At 33.0% G+C, this 20,317-nt stretch overlaps 2 protein-coding genes across 2 annotated transcripts in view; one reads left to right on the forward strand and one right to left on the reverse strand.

Annotated features, from left to right (window-relative positions):
* Window positions 1-124: 124 nt before the first annotated feature.
* Window positions 125-18,760, forward strand: LOC111419063 (translationally controlled tumor protein). The gene is made up of 3 exons (XM_023051816.2): window positions 125-279; window positions 532-790; window positions 18,195-18,760. Exons 1-3 carry the CDS (start codon window positions 252-254, stop codon window positions 18,424-18,426), a joined length of 519 nt encoding a protein of 172 aa, XP_022907584.1. The 5' UTR covers window positions 125-251; the 3' UTR covers window positions 18,427-18,760.
* Window positions 18,583-20,317, reverse strand: part of LOC111419062 (uncharacterized) — a 56,579-nt gene continuing 54,844 nt past the window's right edge. Inside the window, exon 3 of the mRNA XM_071196269.1 lies at window positions 18,583-19,146. Coding sequence (XP_071052370.1) covers window positions 18,970-19,146 — 177 coding nt within the window. The 3' untranslated portion in view covers window positions 18,583-18,969. The remainder of the gene's footprint in view (window positions 19,147-20,317) is intronic.

The raw sequence follows: 20,317 nt of genomic DNA on the forward strand, positions 1-20,317 counted from the left end.
ATATATATATAACAATCATATGTATAAAAAATAAGTAGTTTGTAAATTTATTTATAATAAATTAAGTTTAAAATTTATAAAAATTTCAAAATGATTGTTGTAACGAAAGTAGTGAAGTTAGTTACTAAAAAAAATCAAAGTTGGTAAAGTAGAAATCGCACAGGTTATCGACCTTTTTTCCGGTGTCTCCCGAACTAGCACCAACTGGTCGTGCACGTAACTTAAAAATAATCTTTAATCATCCCAGAAAAATGAAGATTTTCAAGGACATCATCACCGGTAATTAATTTCTAAATCCTTTTGACATTTAAATTCGTCAATTTTTCTTCGATATTCTGTCGAAATCTTCGGTATTCACTTTGACGTTTCAACCTAACCTAAAAACCTGTCAAATTCTAACCTTTATTATTTCTTACGTAGCGACCACAATCCAATTTTCATTCATTTCTCGTTTAATTCGCATTTATTTTATTAATTCGTGTTTGGTAAAATATGATTTTTCGTATCTTTTTAAATATATATTTTTTTTAGGTGACGAAATGTTCTCTGATACGTACAAAATGAAATTAGTAGATGAAGTAATTTATGAAGTATATGGTAAACTTATTCAGAGGACCCAAGGTGGTATTGAAATAGCTGGTTTTAATCCATCGGCGGAAGAAGCTGACGAAGGTACGGATGAAGCCGTTGAATCAGGCGTTGATGTCGTTTTAAATCACCGATTGGCTGAAACTTTTGCATTTGGTGATAAGAAAAGTTACACTTTGTACCTTAAGGATTATATGAAGAAGTAAGTTCAATTCATTTTATTTTTTTTATTAAATTTAACACTAAATTTATATTAGAGAGTGACTTATATTTAATTATTAAAAATGTTACCTTCTTTTTTTATTTGCTAAACTGATAATTAATGTATGTTAATAGAAATTATCCAAGAAAAAAATTAAAAAACCAACTTACTTAAGTCTCAATAAATATGCTCCATATTGTCAGATTTCAATAAGGGCCATAATATGGGTGTGGTCAATATGCAATTCTGTAGTAAAGTTAATATTCCTATATCTAGTATTATACTGCATCATGTTCTAATTTGTACTAATCAAATTCCACATTGGCATTTGGACCACGTTATGCATCACTTGACTAAGCGACAAATGAACAATGTTGAGAAAAACGGGATTTTCGTTTTCATCTCTCTAAAAATATGACTTCTCAGAATAGACAAGCTCAAACTATTGAAAATTGTTTGGTGCCTGTTTATTTTTATCACAAAACACTGATGACAGCCATCACAAGCACAGAATTCGCTTGGTCAGTCGTTTTATAATTATACAGGCTGTTTCTGTAAGTCGTGGCATAAATTTAATCACAAATACTAGAGTCAAAATGATATTTCCTGTAAAAATTTTAAGTCTAACTAGTTTCGCCCCTTGGCCATGTTCAAAGACTCTACAAATAGATTAACTTCTCTCATCCTATCCATTTTACAAACAAGTTTCTTAATATTTCTTTTTCTTTTGTTAAAGAAGATCACATATCAAAGTCGAAATCAGATAATTTGTTACTAATTTCCAAAATTAAAGTTTAAAAAGTTGTAAAATGAAATTAAGGACGAAGTGTTACAAGTTTACAGGTTAAAATTTAAGAACCCTCTTTTTTTTAACAAAAGAAATATTAAGAAACTTGAGAAAAATCAAAAATCATCATGTGATTTAATAATCGATTTTTTTTTAATGTGAAATGTCCCAAAAGAACACATTAAAAATAAAAAGAAAGTGCTGAAAAATGACTAACACTAGATTAACTTCACTTATAAAACTTCTATTATATGATAACTAACTTCAGGTTTAAAATGTCAACCTCATTTGACATGACATATTTATCTTTAATATTAATGAAGTTATGGTCAACTTCCGGTTAAGAATGTCAACGTTAATTTTGATATATTTGTAATCGTCGTGAAAAATCCTTTAAAATGAGTCCAAACATGATACATTTAATTCCAATATTACTCGAGATGTAAGCAACTTCCAATTTGAAATGTCAATGTCATTTTGACATATTCTTAATTTTTATAAAATGTCTTAATATTTGTCACAAAAACAAAAATATAATTAAAAAAAATCAAAAATTAAGGTTGGTATTAATATTAAAAAATGAAATTCATTTAATGTTTAATGTCTTTTATTCTAACTGTTTTGTTTTTTGAGATAAGGGCGTCATCTTTGGACTCATTTTAAAGGTTTTTTCATGAAGATGACAAATATATATATATATATATCAAAATTAACGTTGACGTTTCAAACCGGAAGTGATTGTATCTTCATTAATGTCAAAGTTAAATATGTCGAGTTTGTACTCATTTTAAATGATTTTTTATGAAGTTGACAAATATGTCAAAATTAATAGTTGAAAGTTCGAATTTTTTGGTTTTTTTGAGAGTAATGCGTCATGTTTGGACTCAAGGTCTATAGAATATAAGGTTACCCAATACCGATTCTCCTCCTCTGAGAGGCAAGGTGGGTCAGTGACGTAGCTGGTTCTATGAACAACACAACACGATGCGAGGTTTAAATATTTTATATAGACTGTACCACAATATAGGCACGTATAGGCTATCTTTCACTCTGACTGTATCGAACCAGTGACGTCAATCTGCGGGGTAATAATCGATACTACAGAGGCATAGGGAATGAGGTAACCTTATGTTCTATAAACCTTGGTTTGGACTCACTTTAGAGGTTATTTTATGAAAATTACGAATATAATAATAAAATTAAAGTTGATATTGACAACGAATGTTTCTAGTTCTCGTTCTAGTTTTAGTTCAATAAAAATATACAACATAGTAATATCTTATGCTAACTAGCGCTACCTACCACTGCCACTAGAACTAAAACTAGACCAAGAACTAGAAACAATTGGATTTAGTCCCACGTCTCTCAAGACGGCTAAACCCGAATGATTCTAGTTCTAGGTCTAGTGTTAGTTCTAGTTTTAGTGCAATAAAAATATGCAACATAGTGATATCTTATGCTAACTAGTGCTACCTACCGTTGTCGTTTGTAAAATGGATAAGATGAGAGATGTTAATCTATTTGTAGAGTCTCTGAAACTAGTTAGACTTAAATTCTACATAAAATAAAAGACATAAACTTTTAATTTTATACTAACATCTAGATCATCCGTTTTTTCTATAGTAGAATGAATTTCTTGGTGTATCTAAGTTTCGTATTTAAGTCGGTTCTTAGACGTATGATGCAAGTCGGACTTGAATTCGTATAATGTGATTGGCGCTTAGCTTTATCCTATAAAACAAATGGTATTTTAGGTCTTTCGATATTCAGCATTTTTTCTAAGAGAAGTTACACCTTTACCTACCAGACAGCATGAAAATCTCTAAAAACGATAAAATTATCAGTTGTATTAGGATTGATCAAATAATTTAACTTTTATGGAGATAATGATCATGCTCATTTTAGTAAAATTTCTATATTGATTTTATGTTCTACTATTCAATTTATGTAGTCAAACAAAAAATATTGATATAAAAGAAAAACAGACAATAACATAAAAGTCAGGTTTTGTTCTAATATTACTCATGTGAAAATACATTGTATGTAAAATAGATTCCTTTAGTATAAATGAACATTTACTGTTAACAGTCTAAAGTTATTTAAATAAAATAACACAGTTTATAGCAGGGTTCAACTAATTTAAATTAAAAATAAAACTGCACTTTATTACAAAATTAACAAAACATTTAATACAAAAATTAACATTCATTATAATATTAATCTAAGAAAACAAGTATTCCTGCCTTTTCAACACCTAACTTTCGTAAAGTATAACAAAAGCTGATGAACAAACTGTACATAAAAATTGCTTTAATATTGGCAGTACCTTCTCTACTTCAGCAATGTGTTTTTGTGACAACCTCCATTCTAAAGTAGTTACATTATTTAAAACTTCCTCTGAAAACATTACTGATGAAAATGGTTCTATTTTTGCTTGTAATTTTATAGCTAGCGGTAGTAAACCGGTATTAGCCTCCTCTTTTTCTACGGATGTTTACTTATACATAGTGTTAGTAACATCTAAAATATAGGCTATCTGTAAGTTATCAAAAACTTTCATTTGTACTGATGATAATTTTTCTTTGAGTAATGTATTTAATTCTTTCCAAACTTCCACTGCGTCAGAGAGGAAAGCATTCTTTTTTTGTAATTTGTCAAGTGCTACACTTATACAGCATTGGAAAAAAGTAGAGCAATTTTTAATTTTTTTATATTAAATTTATGTATTTCGTCAGGTTTTACATTACTATGGCAATGTGTATTATGTAGTAATTGTGTAGCCGTTATTTTTATAAAAATTAAACAGAATTGCAAAAGTTGAGTTGGAAAAAAGTAGAATTTAACAATTTATAGGTAAATAACAGTTAAATTGAATAAAAAGCAAAGATTTTTTGGTACTTAATACAATCCTCCTTTATTATTAAAGTCATCGTGATATCTTCGTGACATTGAGTGTAATAAATTGTCAATGGATTTTTCGATATTTTAGACCATTCATTTTGAAGAGCACCGAACAATTCGTCACCATTTCTGTAAATTTTATTTCGAATTTTATCGTCAACTATTTTTCATAGATTTTGTATAGGATTTAAGTCTGGTGACTGTGACTGCCATGTCATCAAATTTATTTTATTCCTCTACGACTTTAGATTCGGATCGTTGTCCTGTTGAAATTTATAAGAGATAGGCAGATTTTCGTAGACATAAGGTTCCATAACATTTCTTAATACATCATGATACATAAATCTGTTCATTATTCCCATAATACGGTGTATAGGGCCTACACCAAACCCAGATGTTTTGCATGTACTTAGAAGTCAGCCTTTTTCCTATTGGACGCCTCACATATTGCACTCCATCACTTTTAAATAAGTTAAACTAGGCTTCATCACTAAACAATACCTTTTTTCATTCGTTGTATGTCCACTCTTGATGCAAATGGTAGTCTTGCGGCTTTATTTTTTTTGTAGAAGTGGTTTTTTCGCTGGTCTTCGGGCAAATAATTTATTTTCAATTAATCTATTGCGTGTTGATACCTCCAAATTGTGTGTTTCTTATAACTCCTCAGCCTTAATTTTAGCTGAAGAATAAAATTAATATTTTTTAGCTGTTCTTACAATTATTCTATCAAGGCATCCATTGGTTTTTCTGGAACGTCCAGAGCTACACCACGAGGCATTTTCAAGACTGGTCTTATCGAATATATCTTATCAAAAACTCGTTCATATTTGCCATATGTTTGTATTTCTTAGCAAAATTGTTTCACTTTTTTCCAACCCAAGTTTCACAATTTTATTTTATTTCTAATAAAATAAAGCTAGCTTTGTGAAACCTTCTTCTCCCATCAGTCTTCTTTAGTTCTAGCATGTAGAAGGTAGAATTCTACCTGGTTGGTACGTCTTGAACAACCTTTTTTGGTATCAAGGCCAAATTATTCTGAATTCTTTTTAGTTTGTCACATGCTAACGAAGAGTGATTAAAATATGATAATCTGATATAGCCCTCTGCGTAAAAATAGTATCCGTTACTACAAGCTACAGTGAATGAATAAAATAACTTTCGCTATCAATTTTGTTATCTTTGCAGCCTTTAATCATGTTAGTGTCATTATCACGTAACATTATTGTAATTTGATTCAATTGTATGTTCCATAATTGAGTTATATTCAAAATGTTATTGCGACAGCCATTCCAGTATGACTTCCTCGCGCAACTCAGCACAATGTTTTCCCTCCCCCATTCATTTGTTATCCAATTGTGGCGTTGCACATATTCCCTGCCACATTGATTTTACTTACTTTTTCAAAAAATCAAGAAATCTGTTATTTTACGTTACTATGTATAAGTTCATTTTTTTATTGATTGAATAGACTTCAGCAAAAAAGGAAGTCAATTTTTTTTATTTTAAAAATACAAAATCTTTTTCTAAAAAATACTGGTTATATTATTTTATAATATGTGAGAAAACCCCCACACCAATATCCTGTAATACTTATGAAACTATTATTGTTTTTAGAACATGTCCAAATATCAGAAGTTAACGCTATATATCTATTCCATTTTAGAAATTTTTTTGCAATTTGAGTCCGTAATAAGTCATAAATAATAATGAGGTACTATATATTATTTTGCATGTAGTTCCAAGAAGGAATAAGGGTATACTGTGGAACAATAGTAGAGAACAAACGAGGAAACTTTTTTATCTACCACCGAATACGGTTGATTATCTAAGCAGATCATCTCAGCTATTTTGACAGTAATTTTTTAGCTCTTTTTTAGCTCATCGATCCCAAGTCGTTTATATCCCAAGGTTGTTGCATTTAAAATTTAAGATTTGCCTCTTTCGTTAATGTTTTCTCAAGTTTCTTATCTTCAGTTTTGTTTTCTTGTTATTTCTTATATTCATCTTCATAGTATCGTTTTAACCTTTCGAGTGCACAGTCTTTTTGAGTCACACGGAGTGCACAACGGGGTCTATATGACCCCATGTAAAGAATGTTGTTATTATTTAGGAACAAACTTTATTTAAGAAAACCAAATTATAAGAACAATGTTTAAGGTCTATTTTACATTATAGATAAAAAATATTTTATTTATGACAATTAGAACATATAATATAAGAATGATTTTTACATATTGCAGTTTTACACTTAGAACAATAAAGGTTCGTTTTTTTATCATCTTGCCGTGAACATAAGGCACATCTTTTGCGTTTTGCTGGTGGTCCTGGTTGATCAAGATTTTGTTCTTGTCTAGGGGGAACTTCAAATCCACAGCGCGCAAGACTTAACTTTACCAAAGGTTGCAAATTTGGTATACCGGACCTTATCTGAAGTTCTCACCGCGCTCTCACCAAACCTTCACCTATTTCACGTATAAATAATCGTCTAGAATGTGAAGTATCTCTGAAATAATCAGGTTTTATCTATTATTAATCTATATTTATCTAATGTATCTATGCCTCCCTTTGATTTATTATAGAATTCGATTTCTTCAGGCTTGTTTTTATTTTCAGCTTCCAGTTTGCTTCTATCATCATGCATTGTACTAAAAATGATCACACACTTGCCTTTCTTGGGAACATACGACACCATTTTCCCCAGTTCTGAAAAACCTTCTAACGTAGAATAAACAGCTCGTTGTTTGTTTGCTTGGAACTCTTTGGGAATTTCGACCTTATTTTTTTTCAAAGTACCAACCAGTGTTAATTTTTTTTGCAACAAACTTTTTCCTAAGGGTATAGATGTATACCAGTTATCCGTTGTGATATGTCTTGCAGTATTGTGAATTGGAACGGTAAGATTCATGACTACATCATGCGCTGGGTTTTTTGCGCGTTTATTATTTTCTTTGCCGGCATAAATTTTTCCAGAATAAAAGTAGAATGTTCGGGCACAATTCATTCCAAAAATTTTTATACCGTACTTGGCAGGTTTATTCGGCAAATATTGCACAAAACAGCAACGTCCGCGAAAAGGACATAATATTTCGTCTATGGTAACGTATTCACTCATAATGTAGTGTTTCTGACAATTAACAATAAATGCTTCCCATAGATCGACTATTGCTGCCAACTTATTACCTTGCTTACGTATGTTTCTGGTTGTAATATCATCAAATCGAAGGTTGCCCAACAAAAATTTGAAACGCCTTTCACTCATGGCTGCATGACAAATGGCTGGTCCGTATGATGTATTCCATAGATCATGGAGTTGCAGATGAGACGAACTGCATATATTTCTTCTCGGTTTGTTCTTCTTTCATAGCTACATAAATTTACACGATTTTCTAGAATACTTTCAATTTTTATATTAGTATACTTGACTATCTTATCAACCATGTCACCATGAAAATGTATCTTGAGCTTCACTACCGATTTAGCAGCTCTCTTTGGACCAGGCAGGTGTAAAACTATATTCTTTGCCCTTGTGCGTGATGTTGGCTTTGGAAAACTATTCCATTTAGTTTTACCGTCTTTCCCCATAAATAAATGATTATTTTCTACTTCGTTTTCCAGGTTGTCGTCACCGTCACTTAGATCATTTTCAGAGTTAGAATCATGTTCACTAAAAGTTGAGTTTTCCTCGTCACTTTCATCTTCGTCTTCACTAAATTCTTAACAATTAAAATCCGTCGGTGGAAAATTTTCATCTTCTAATAGTTTTAACCATTCATCGTCGGATAGCCTTCTGTGACTCATTTTGACTTTTGAAACAACTTCCGTATTGATACGACAAAGTTAGGAACTACTGTACAGGTTCGCGTTTTACAACAAACTGATGAACCTCTGTGGCTCTGTGATGAAGCTATACAGTTGAATGTAGCAAAGTAGGAAGGCCGGGGATTCACACAAGTAGTAATGTATAGATAGGTACTTCCCCTTTGTGTAAATAAAAGCTAAAGATGGCTCCAAATTCAAAGTATTTAAAGAAATTTCCTAAGTAAAAAAGGTACAAGAAGTGCACTGTGGGGTCAATATGACCCCAATCAATTTTTTTTGTCCTTTAGAAACGCATAAATTTCAAATTCATTACAGATACATATAGAGCATTATAGTCTAGAAGATTAGAAAAATTCATTAACTAAAATATTTAATAGTTTAGAAAATTGCCCCCACAGTGCACTCAAAACGTTATATGAAGTATATAGTAACGGACTAGTGGGAGCTGCTTTTCCTTTCGCTCCTCTTGATATTACTTACTTGCACAATTTATAATTAGCTTTTGTTTCATCACTTTCATTAATGTTGAAATATTGCCAAACTTTACTATTTTTAATAGACATTTTTAACATCAGACCAAAGATTAAAGAGTAAACAAGATGCAACGCTTTGCGTCGGCACCTTTGATATAGGGCCGCCATTTTTTTATGACCGATATGGACCTTTAAATTGGAATGGTTTGTTATTGTCAGGATATTTAAATTGGAATGTCTTCTATCTCTTTTCAAAACTAGAGTTTCTCACTCTAGCGGCATATCTTGTTTACTCTTTGATCAGGCTTTTAGACGTACATAACCCGTCGAATATACGTCGTATTAACTTAAACACTAAAAGAGCGAACGTGTTTCAACTTGCATATCAAATTTTTAAACAGCAGTCAGCCATAGCACAATTTGTAGCGAAGAATAACGAATGATACGGCTTTGAAATTGGCCGGAATTCCGGTTCCGGTGATCCTGCCAAACGGCGATCCGTGCCATCACGCTACTATGTGCAAACACTTTTTGTTGACTCCTTTTTGTAGTTCTTCAATGAACATAATCTTTGTGTTTTATCATGTTGAACAAAAAAATTAAAAATATTAATGACTGGTACTTTTTAATACTACACAGTTCCGGTAATCAAAATTTGTCTCATTTGGGTAATGAAAACAATTAAGAAAACAGGTTATTTGGACAATTATCTTGAATGACATATAAAACACGACATATTTCAATTTACTCCTCTTCAGCTGAAGATTCATTTATCATGCCAATGGATAATATTGTTGTAAAACTCCTTGTGTTCTTCAGGAATATACACAAAGCTATGCCATAGCTTTAACAATGTCATCTGTTTTATTTTTGTTGATAGGGATTTTTCCTTCATTAGCTTTCTTAAGTAAAAAATTATTTATGGTCAATAGTTCTCCTGTTCTTATGTATTCACTGGACTTTATTGTTCCTTTGTTTAAAGCAGAGTATTTAAAATAGTGATATTTTGAAATATTAAACTTGACCTTTTGGTAGATGTTTAGTTTCTAAAGACAATGGTTTTCTTATAAAACGTTTGCTACCAAGAAGAATAGCTAAGAATCATGTTGGTTTCAACAGGAGTAATAGCTTACAGTAACAGTTTCTTTTCGACATTCGCAACCAATTCGACCACTTCCCGAGGTGTGAAGATTTGGTCATATTTCCGTATAGGTCGCTTGATAATACTGAATTTTCTATCACAATCTAGTGGTGTTCATTAATCGGAGACACTCTCGACAATATATTATTTTTATCAAAATGTGCGTCTATCGTTAGAGGACAAGAAACTATACTTAACTTAAAAACAAATTACTCAGGTTCATTTTGCAATTATGTAGTATACATTAAACAGATACCTTCCATAAACTGGTGACCCAGAAATAATATATTTATCATTGGAACTAAAAGCGACCGTCCATAAATTAACCGGACCCACTTCAATAGACGAAGTTTTCTCTCTACTCCACTATGAATATGAATAAATTCCAAATTCTCTTGCTTGAATCTAAGAAACTTGAGGCGGATAATCTCCCATCATTAGTAACGACTACAGAAACAACTCCTAATGAATCACCTTCCAATTGATGTTTTACCTCCAACTTATTATCCTTTAGTTCCCATACACTAAGGTCCAGTTTATTCACCTTTGGTTACATTTAACTACTGGATATTTTCAATGTTTACTGTAATTTCACTTGCCATGATTGGCTATTTGACCAGTAACTATGATAAATATTCGATAGATAAATTTAACCAAAGGTAAATAAACTGGGCCTAAATCATCCAAAACCTCCAGTAACTGGGGCGTTAACCGAAGAAACCGAAACTTTCGAGTATCGTCACCAACATCATTGTTTCTTGACGCCATAAGAGCGGTAGAAATAATGCTTGGGAACTTCCAGAGTTTGACTAGCAAATCTTACTACTTGTGAGCCACCAGCAGTAGTCATCATACTTCTAAAGAAGTCAGACGGTTTTTACGTCCCATCTCAGATCCTGACATTAGATCATGTAAGAGCCTTTCTTCACTTAGCGATAGTCCATCGATTAAAGTTTGTTGAAAATTAAGATTTGTAAAATTACATTTGATGGGTAAATTTGTAATTAACAAGATTATACTTTGATTTATCGTTAAAAATTCTAGGTACGGCGAATTGTGCTTACCGCTATAGATCTTATTGACATATTTACTGAGACTAAATGTATCGCAAATTTTGAATAGTTTGAAGCTTCTCAAGTCTCTGGTCATTTTGGCATAAACCCTAATATTTTATTACGTTATATTTCTGGTGAAACCCGAATTTCTTCGGGTTCAGTTCATAAAATTATAAAACTTCTTAAATTCTATCCCTATAAATTGAAGATACATGAGAACTAAGATGACTCAAGATGATTTTGATGGAAGAGATCAGTTGTTTCAATAAATGACCACAATGATTAATAATAATTTGATGAATGTACTTTTTGTTTACATGCATTTATCAATAAACATAACTGCAGCTATTGAAGTTATGAAAATCGTTATCTACAGAAGGACACACCCAGTATACTGGGAAAATTAATGTAACATCTTGAGGGTCCAAGTAATTGGTCCATTGTTTATCAATGGAACTCTAAATGGTGAAACATATTAAGGTGTGTTGGAAATTATCAATACGTTAATAATACATCAATACGTTAACTGAACCTCTCAAATATCAATTGGATAGAGAAATAAATATTACCCCACTATGTTCTTCCAGTATGGCAATGGTTAGAAAATGTATTTCTAAAATTTCTTTTCTGAGTAAATCATATAGAATGGCCAATATTATTTTGGTCTATAAGTTGTTATATCAATATGGTAACAATTTTGCCTTGGTCACAAACTATTTCGGATTCAACAGACGGCGTCACATATTTTTAAATTAATTTTTGCCTCCATCTTCTAAATATTGCACTTCTCTCAGCAATCAGTGTTTCATCAAGGTCCTTAATTGTTTCATAAGATTTTCGTTTCATATTAATCATATAATCTCTGTCTTTAACGCTTCCTTCTCTTCAAACTCCCTATTATTTTGTGATCTATTTTTGTGTTTATGTAGCTGTTTTACCTCCCTCTTTTTGTTTTTGTATTTTTCTATGAAATTTCCCTGTTCTTTTCTTTCTTTCGTCGCTCTCTTGCATTCTTCGTCGGATCATTCATATTGCTGTTCTGTTGGTTTTTGATCCAGCACCTCTTCCTTGATGGTACCTGGCGGGCGTTGTTGCTCTGACGCAAATGTAGTTGTTTCGCTCACAATATGATTCATCAAAAAACCATTGGTCATATGATGCATTATGTTCGTCTAGTAACATGAAAGTGCAACTAGAACCTCCAATAAATTGAAATCTCGATGGTACCGGAATTAAATGGGTGACCATATTATTGTCACCAATTTCGCTGTAGTTTTTCTAAAGTAAATTACTTACGAAGCTCGTTTGATATAAATAATATACAAAATATCATAAATATCAAAAGCTGTTGTGGCTGCTGGTCAGTCGGGCCTATATGTGTGAATGCGCACTGTTCAAAGAATGTACCGATAACCTGAGAAAACCTGCCAGAGGAAATGAAGTTACCCTATAATGGATTCCAGGTTACAAAGTAATTCGAGTCATCCAAGTAATGAAGATGCGGACAAGCTGGTGAGGAAGAGAGGCACTAAGAAGCAGCGAGGACGCCCTTTATTAGACCCCAACCTGGCTGTGCACTACAAAAAAGTCATTTGGTGGGTGATTAATATATGGGAGGACTCAAAGGTAGTCTTGCTCTGGAAAGAACTTCCATGACAGAGACAGTATAATAACTCTGTCGTAAAAGAAAACCGAAGAGGTTTTATGCCTCAGCAAAGGGGACTTAAGGTCCCTCTCAGGTTTCCCGACTGGCCATACGCCCCTAAACTACCAGCTCTTCAACATTAGACAAGCTGAGGATCAAGCTTGTTGACTTTGCAAACAACGGGTCAGAGATCGCTGAACATTACTGCGGCGTCAGAGGTTGCTTAAGACACAAAATTTTCGGAAAGGTTTTCCTGACACCTACTGACAAAAGGAACAAGATCTTGGACCAATACTAAGTAGGGTGTCCAATTCCTGGGACCAAAAATGTTTTCGGGATTCGGGACTAAATTCTAATTCCCGGTACTTGGACCAAAGGTCTCGAATTCCCGAAAATAGTCCCGAAATCAAAATACGTTTGCAAAAAAATATTTAAAAACGTACTTTGGGTTTTTTACTTTAGTGTTAGTGTAGGAGTTCACCAATTGAATAAAACAAATTTATATAGAATGAGAGAAACATAAAAAAAAATCACAAAATAGGAAATTTAAAAAAAAAATTATTTTTTAAAATATGCTTTAATTGCGAAGACATTGCATTTTCAAATATCCTATTTAATTTTTCTGCTAATGACAGTTCATTACGTTGTTGATTGTTTTTAAGACAAGATAGCGGAATATCGTCTTCCTCTTGCATTGTTCGCGACGACGACGATGTAGGTGATAATCTTTGTATCAAGTTAGAAAAAAAAATGGGATATTTCCATAGTATCTGGATGATCAAAAAATAAATCATCCGATTTTTCTATATATTTAAGCGGATTACAGAGATAGCTCAGTGCACTTGATGTTACTGTTCTTCGTTCGCTTTATTATTCGCTGCTTTAATTCAGATTGCAAGGCTCTGCTAAATGAAGTATTAATTTTTGAAAGTTCTTGAAACATAAACCTAAAGCTGGCATCAGTCGTGTAAAAATTTGCATCATGTCTACATACCGCCAACACAGTAAGTTTAATAGTTTCAAGACACTTTACAACTCCCTGTAGAACTTCAAAATCATGGTCAGTCAGATTCATCGGCATGGATACATCAATCATAGCTTTCTGAATACAGTCCTTTAGAAAAACAAACCGTTCTAACATTTGAGCTAAGTTGTTCCATCGTGTTTTGCAATCTAAAATAAGTTTTTACTCCTTGTAATGTTTCTCTTTTACATAGTTCTGCAGAATACTGTTTTTTAAAGGAGAGCGACGAAATAATTTGACAATTTTCCGTACTTTGGTTACCAGTTTGTGAATGTTCCCGTAATTATTTAAATGAAAGCATATTTGGTCATCGTCTTCAATTAACTCAAAACCACCGTCTTCATTATTGTCACTATTATGGTCGTCCTCGCTACTACTCGTGTTGCCATCAGTTTCAGTGTTCGGTTTGATAATTTTTGTTCATTTTTAGAATAAATGACTGCAATCACTGCAAGTTGAATGCCATGAGCAAAGCATAATTGCTGCAGTGGTTGTATTAATTTTCCTACTTTCACCATTACACTGGCTCCATCTGTTGTTATCGAAACAATGTCATTTTTTAAGCTTAACTGAAATCGCTCGAGTTTTTTTTCAATAAGATCAATACATTTTTCTGCAGTCAAATATCCTTTGATAGGTACTAATCCTATATTCCATATTTTAAGACTTTGTCTTAATTGTCCATCCAAGTATCCGTAAATATTTATATATCGTTTGTTGGCTATGGACGTCCATTCATCGAATGTTAAGCTGAAACGACGACCTTTTTCTCGTAGACATGGTACTTCATCGGTGAAATTGTCAAATACCTTTTCGCAATGCATTAAAATTCTATTTTGAATTGTTGATGGAGAAGTTGGTAAATTCTGAAATCCCCTTGCATCTAAACCTTTTCTTAAATCTTTAGATGCAATAATGACTCTAAATGGAAGTCCATCTAATGCTGCCATTCGAGCGATAACTGCATCTAAAATATTATCTTCTTCATTGCAATTAATAAGGAAATAATCAGTCAGCTTTCTCTTTTTTTTGCATCATTTGAGAAAATTGGGAAGACGAAGTAGAAGATGAGCTAGACTGTAGTTCGTTTTCCTCTTCGTTGTTATCAACAATTGCGACTTCAACAGCAAAATTTTTTTCTAGCGCTGCCAAAACGGACGAGTTGATTGTGGAACCACCCCTTTCTTTTTATGCACTCCAGCGAAATGCTGGTGTAATCCTTTTGTTGAGTCGCCTTTACACAATAATTTTGATAGGACAAATCTCATATTTCGCCGTTTGTTTATCTGTTGATATAAGGTACAAGAGGGTAATAAGGGCCACCTAAGAATTTTTTTTAATTTTTTCCGAATGAAACTCTTAAATAAAAATAAAATATATTCGCTTATCAAACTATTTATAAAGTACAAAATGTAACTAAAATAACGTCGGTTGTATACATAGCAACCCTGTAAAAAAATATTATGTATTCAACATGTGTGGTCGTTATTCTCCGGCTCAGCTGAAAATAAAGCCCATCATTAACATTACTACAGTTTCTTTGGTTTAAACAAGTCTTTTGTAACTTTTTGAGCCCTATAGTTTAAGGCCTTTTTTCTCGGCCTAGTACACTTTTTTTCTGGTAATTCAAGCGTTTTCAGTATATTACTGAACGCATTTTTTTCATTTGATTTTGAAGGTCCAGCAGATCTTCGGCTCTCTTTCGAGTTATGTTGCCCATCAAACGTGTACGAAATACAGTCAACGGTATGTTCGCGTCATCGTCAGAACTGGACGACTCCTGGTTGCCGACAGCAGGACTAGTTAACAAAGAAGTCGATGAAATTTGATTTTCAACAGGTCTACATACCAAAGACTGTGCATACGCCACGTCTAGAATAGCTCGAGGGTTGAAAGGGTATATGCCAGTAACTCTAAACTGGTAATGTTGGCTACGGACATACACTTTTCCCATACCGGTGTAAAGATATGTGAAAATCTGTCTTTAGTCAGCTTACGATCTGGTGTTTGATCCCAATACGTCATCAACTCCTCGTCCCAGAAATGTTCAAAGGACCTACACACTGCTCGATCCAGCGGCTGCAATTCATGGGTGGTATTGCTAGGTAAACAAAACAGAAGAATCTCCAATTCTTCAGCCTTCTGTGCAACCATCATATCAAGATGCGACGTAACACCATCAAAAATCAGAAGAACTTTGCCTGTGGGTTTGTACTTTGCAAAATGTTCTAGCCATTTGCAAAACAGTTCGGTAGTCATACTACTTTTTGGGCTCATTAACACAGCTGACCCAGCAGGAAGACCATCTTGAAAAGTAGGTTTCTGACGTATGCCCTTAAAAAGAATCATAGGTGGTATTGCGTTACCCAAAGCGTTAACGCATGCCACAACAGTTGAGTTTTCCGCGTGTTCTTGGGCTACAAGATGAACTCTTTTGGTTCTTTTTAGGGCCAACACGGATTGCTGATGATGCAATGTTAAGCGGCAGCTCTTTTCATCCATATTGAAAATTCGCTCAGGTGTATGTAGCATTTTATTCTTTTCAAGAGTGAATCGTAATTTTCTGAAATAATCGTTAACAATAAAACAATTTAATTTCTGAGCTCTTGCTGGATTCATATACTGTGCGCACCGCTTATTTAAACGTGGGTGACGTTTTAGGAAGGCGCTGAACCAATCCTTTCCAAGAATTTGGTTATTTTTCTTTTTTTTTTCAAGTTAATTTCGTTTGCCTTAATGAAACTGTATACATTTCTCCGAAGTGATTTAGGTGTCAAGGGCATACCAACTTCCGCCAGTCGGATTATTCTGTTTTCTAGATCTTCCTCCTGTTGCTTTGATAAAATTGGTTTGCTTCCCAATGATCTTTCCGTAGATCCACTCTGCATATGAGCTCTTAACGTACGCCGCGGAATTCCCGAACGCCTTTCAACTTCCCTCTGGGAAAGTCCTTGTTGAAGCAGTTGAAGGGCTTCTTCCATCATTTCTGAGGTCCAATTGGCTCGGATCCTCTACACGGTTTTCCCATCTAAGTATCAAAACACAGTTTCGGAATGTTAGCGTGTTGTAAAATAAGGCCTAACTGCCTAGAAATACGGCCCAGGGTTGCTTTCTGTTAATAAGGCCCGGGCGTTATCAACGCGGAAACCACACATAACCTAACATTAGCAATATTAGCAATCATAAGCATATTTAATGCCCTTTCATTGCCACCAAGTGTAAAATATGTAATTACTTACGTCACAGGCTCACAAGTCGACACTCTCGACAATGATTTACAAAACCAATAGCTTATAAATCTTCGCTGTCACTACCACATGAACGGTTACTCTAACAAACGCAACTATAATCGTGACAACGATTACATATATTTGTGCTTCGTTTTGACTCGAATGCTGGTCTTGTTTATGCTTGTTGGCGCGATTTTCGAACATGGGCCTTATTATCAGCCGGGCCTTATTACCCTCTTGTACCTTAAAAAAATGTCGCCATATTGACATTGGATCAGCGTTTTTTTTTGGGTGTACCGTATAAATTACGGATTCAGAACTCATTTTTTAAATTAAAACAGCTTATATGACAGCTTATACCTAAAAAAATTAATTTTTGCTTAATTTTGCTTTTTTTAATTTATCTCAAATTATTTGACGCGCACACAAAAACCTCCAGAGAACAGGCTAGCCACAACTCACAGTGTCATACGACTATACCTATTAATTGGAGCACCGCCGGTATATAACACCGATCTACAAATATTGCAAGTCATAACTCGTTTTAGCCGGTGATTCCCCTATCAATTTAGGTTTTTTACGAACTCTGAGAACCGTTTCGTTAGATTACTCGTTAGCTAGTCGGAGTCTCGAGGTCGATATTTTTAACAGGTTGTAGTCGTTCCGATATTTTAATTTTTTTCTTAATTCCGGGACTTCTTAGTGGTCCCGGACCTACATTTTTTTCAAGAAGTCCCGGGACGGAACCGGAACTAAATACCGGGACTGGACACCCTAATACTAAGGTTCATCAAGACTCTAGATTTGCCCTAAACCTTTGGAAAAAATACCACATCGCTGCCTAATGTCCATATTTCTTATCTGGTTTCTTCAACTCTTACCCAACATAATTCGCAACGTTTTCATTTTAGAATCTCTTAGTTTTGCTCTTATACAAGTTTTATCAATCTTTATTGTGCTGTCCATTTGCTGTATTGATCTCTCTTAAGCATCTTAACTAGAGATGTCTCATTATTGATTTGATGTTTTAAGTCTCTTGCTGGTTCATGACTGCTGGAGATATCCAGTTGGTGCCTACGCTTTTCCAAACCGTAATGTAAGGTAGAGACTCGTTATTTATTTAAGCATGTACTAATACTAAATATTATTAAATTATTGTAATATTTAGAGCTATTCATGCAAAATCATCAATTGTGAAAGAAATGATAAATAAATTTGAACTCTATCAATTTTATACACATATTGCTCTTTCAAACAAATTTCCCTTAAATTTACAACACGTTTGTGTTTTTACTTTCAAAATTGTAACCATACTCTTTTTTATTTTAGATTGGTTGCTAAATTAGAAGAAAAATCTCCAGATCAAGTAGAAGTCTTCAAAACGAATATGAACAAGGTAATGAAGGACATCTTGGGAAGGTTTAAAGATCTTCAATTCTTCACCGGCGAATCAATGGATTGTGACGGAATGGTCGGGTTGTTAGAATATCGCGAAATTAATAACGAATCAGTACCCGTTTTAATGTTCTTTAAACATGGCTTGGAAGAAGAGAAATTTTAGTTCCCACCAAGAAAAAAAAAAGAAAAAAAACTTTTTTGCTCTCATTTTTTTTTGATAATCCAAATCCAATTTTAAACTATTCCTAAAGTAAAGTAAAAATCTGGTTCATATAAGAAAAAAGTCCGTAAATAATTTTTTTTAAGTTTTTTCTCCTTATTCTTTTTTTTACTCTAATTTAAAGGAAAAATAAAATAGATGCATTTATAATTTTATAAAGCCTAAAAAAAAAACAATAAACGCTGAAGAAAAAGGGAGATACCATTTAAGTGGATGTTTATATACGATGATTAAATCGAGATTATTGAAATAAATATTTGAAAATTAAAGAAAAAAATCTTTATTCTATATTCCTTATTTTTTCCTACAAAAGAAAATTATTGTCTTTATTAATCTGTACATATATTGCTATAAATATTAATAGATAATAGCAGAAATCGTTTATAACTACTTTTTTATCGTCATTAAATTTAATTAAAATATTTAAAACATAAAGTTAATATATTCGTTATATGCGATTTCTGATTTACATTGTTTTATTCTAATTTATAATTCGTTGCGATTTAAAGATTCTTTTTCAGGCCAAAAGAAAACAATTTTCCAACAAAATTGTATGATAAGGTAAGCGACTAATAAACTACCCATTCCTTTTAATACGATAGTTGTACCTTCGAAAATGGAAAAGTCTTCGTCTTCAGTTCTGCATTGGTTACTCAGTGCAACCTAAAAACAATAATGATTATTAATATGTATTTATTTATATTATTCGTTGCTATAATTTAACTAAATTATCTTTTTACAGAGGTTTACCAATAATTTTATATAAATTATTTTTATAAACATTTCAATAAAGATAATTTTGTGTGAATTTTAACTACCAACAAGCAAGGAATTAATTTTGACGATTGTATTATACAGTACGTTCGTGAAGTAGGTAGCGGATATAGACGATAAAATCATTGTAAACGGTTTATGAAAAAACCCCTGAAACATGTCTAAAGATTTAAAATCGGTCGATGTTCTACGTTGAGCTAAATAGTTTATGCAAACATGTTCGATTATTAACAACTACAACGGAGAGAATTTTTAGCAGTTTTTTAAATACTATAAGTAAAAATATTAAGATATACAGTGCGTCCGCAAAGTAGCAGATATAGGCGATAAAATCATTGTAAACAGATTTCTTTTAGCAACCCCCATTTTTATTACGAAACATGATTTTTTATGAATCTAGGACAGACAATATTAATATTGGGTACATAAAAAAATTTTCGAGAAAAATTACTTTACAGTTTAATTACTTCATATTTGCTTGACATGATAGAAATAGCAATTGCTATGAGTCACTATGGTAACCAATTATTTTAAACAATTTACTATTAAACAACACTAAGGGCCGGTTGTACACAGCAAGCAAATGAAACGCCAGGGTGCGGGAACCGGGGTGGCGCCCCCCCCCAAGCATTTTGGGCGGAATGCGAGGGGGCGCAAAGTCTGAAATTGCAATAATTATAAACTAGACTTCAGCAAAAAACAGGAATTACATTGTTCAAAGTCCACATGAAGTCTGAAATTTTTTATGACAATACTTATGTGTTCAATAAAAGAATGCGAAGAATATGAACAAGAAACCAATGGACTTGTCTTGTTATTGCACAAGACAGGAAATCACCAATACGGGAACTTTGCCTATGCAGGATAAGCACAAAAGCAAAGTAACAGCTGTAGAAATGAGGTACCGGGTGGTACAAGATCCCCCCAGAAAGAAGTAGCTGTCAGTATCAAGAACAAAACATACATAACATTGGCAGAAGACTAGATACTGCTTCTAGAAAACTAAATACTGCTTTCTGAAGAATAGATACTGCTCTAGAAGATTAAATACTGCTTTCTG

The sequence above is a fragment of the Onthophagus taurus genome, chromosome 6 (genome assembly GCF_036711975.1).
Source record: "Onthophagus taurus isolate NC chromosome 6, IU_Otau_3.0, whole genome shotgun sequence".
Taxonomy (NCBI): Eukaryota; Metazoa; Arthropoda; class Insecta; order Coleoptera; family Scarabaeidae; genus Onthophagus; species Onthophagus taurus.

Excerpts from the sequence above, each read along its gene's own strand:
- LOC111419063 (XM_023051816.2), top strand. The coding sequence starts at position 252 with ATGAAGATTTTCAAGGACATCATCACCG. Across the intron at positions 280-531 it reads TTTCAAGGACATCATCACCG|GTGACGAAATGTTCTCTGAT; the intron begins GTAATTAATTTC and ends TATTTTTTTTAG. Across the intron at positions 791-18,194 it reads CTTAAGGATTATATGAAGAA|ATTGGTTGCTAAATTAGAAG; the intron begins GTAAGTTCAATT and ends TTTTTATTTTAG.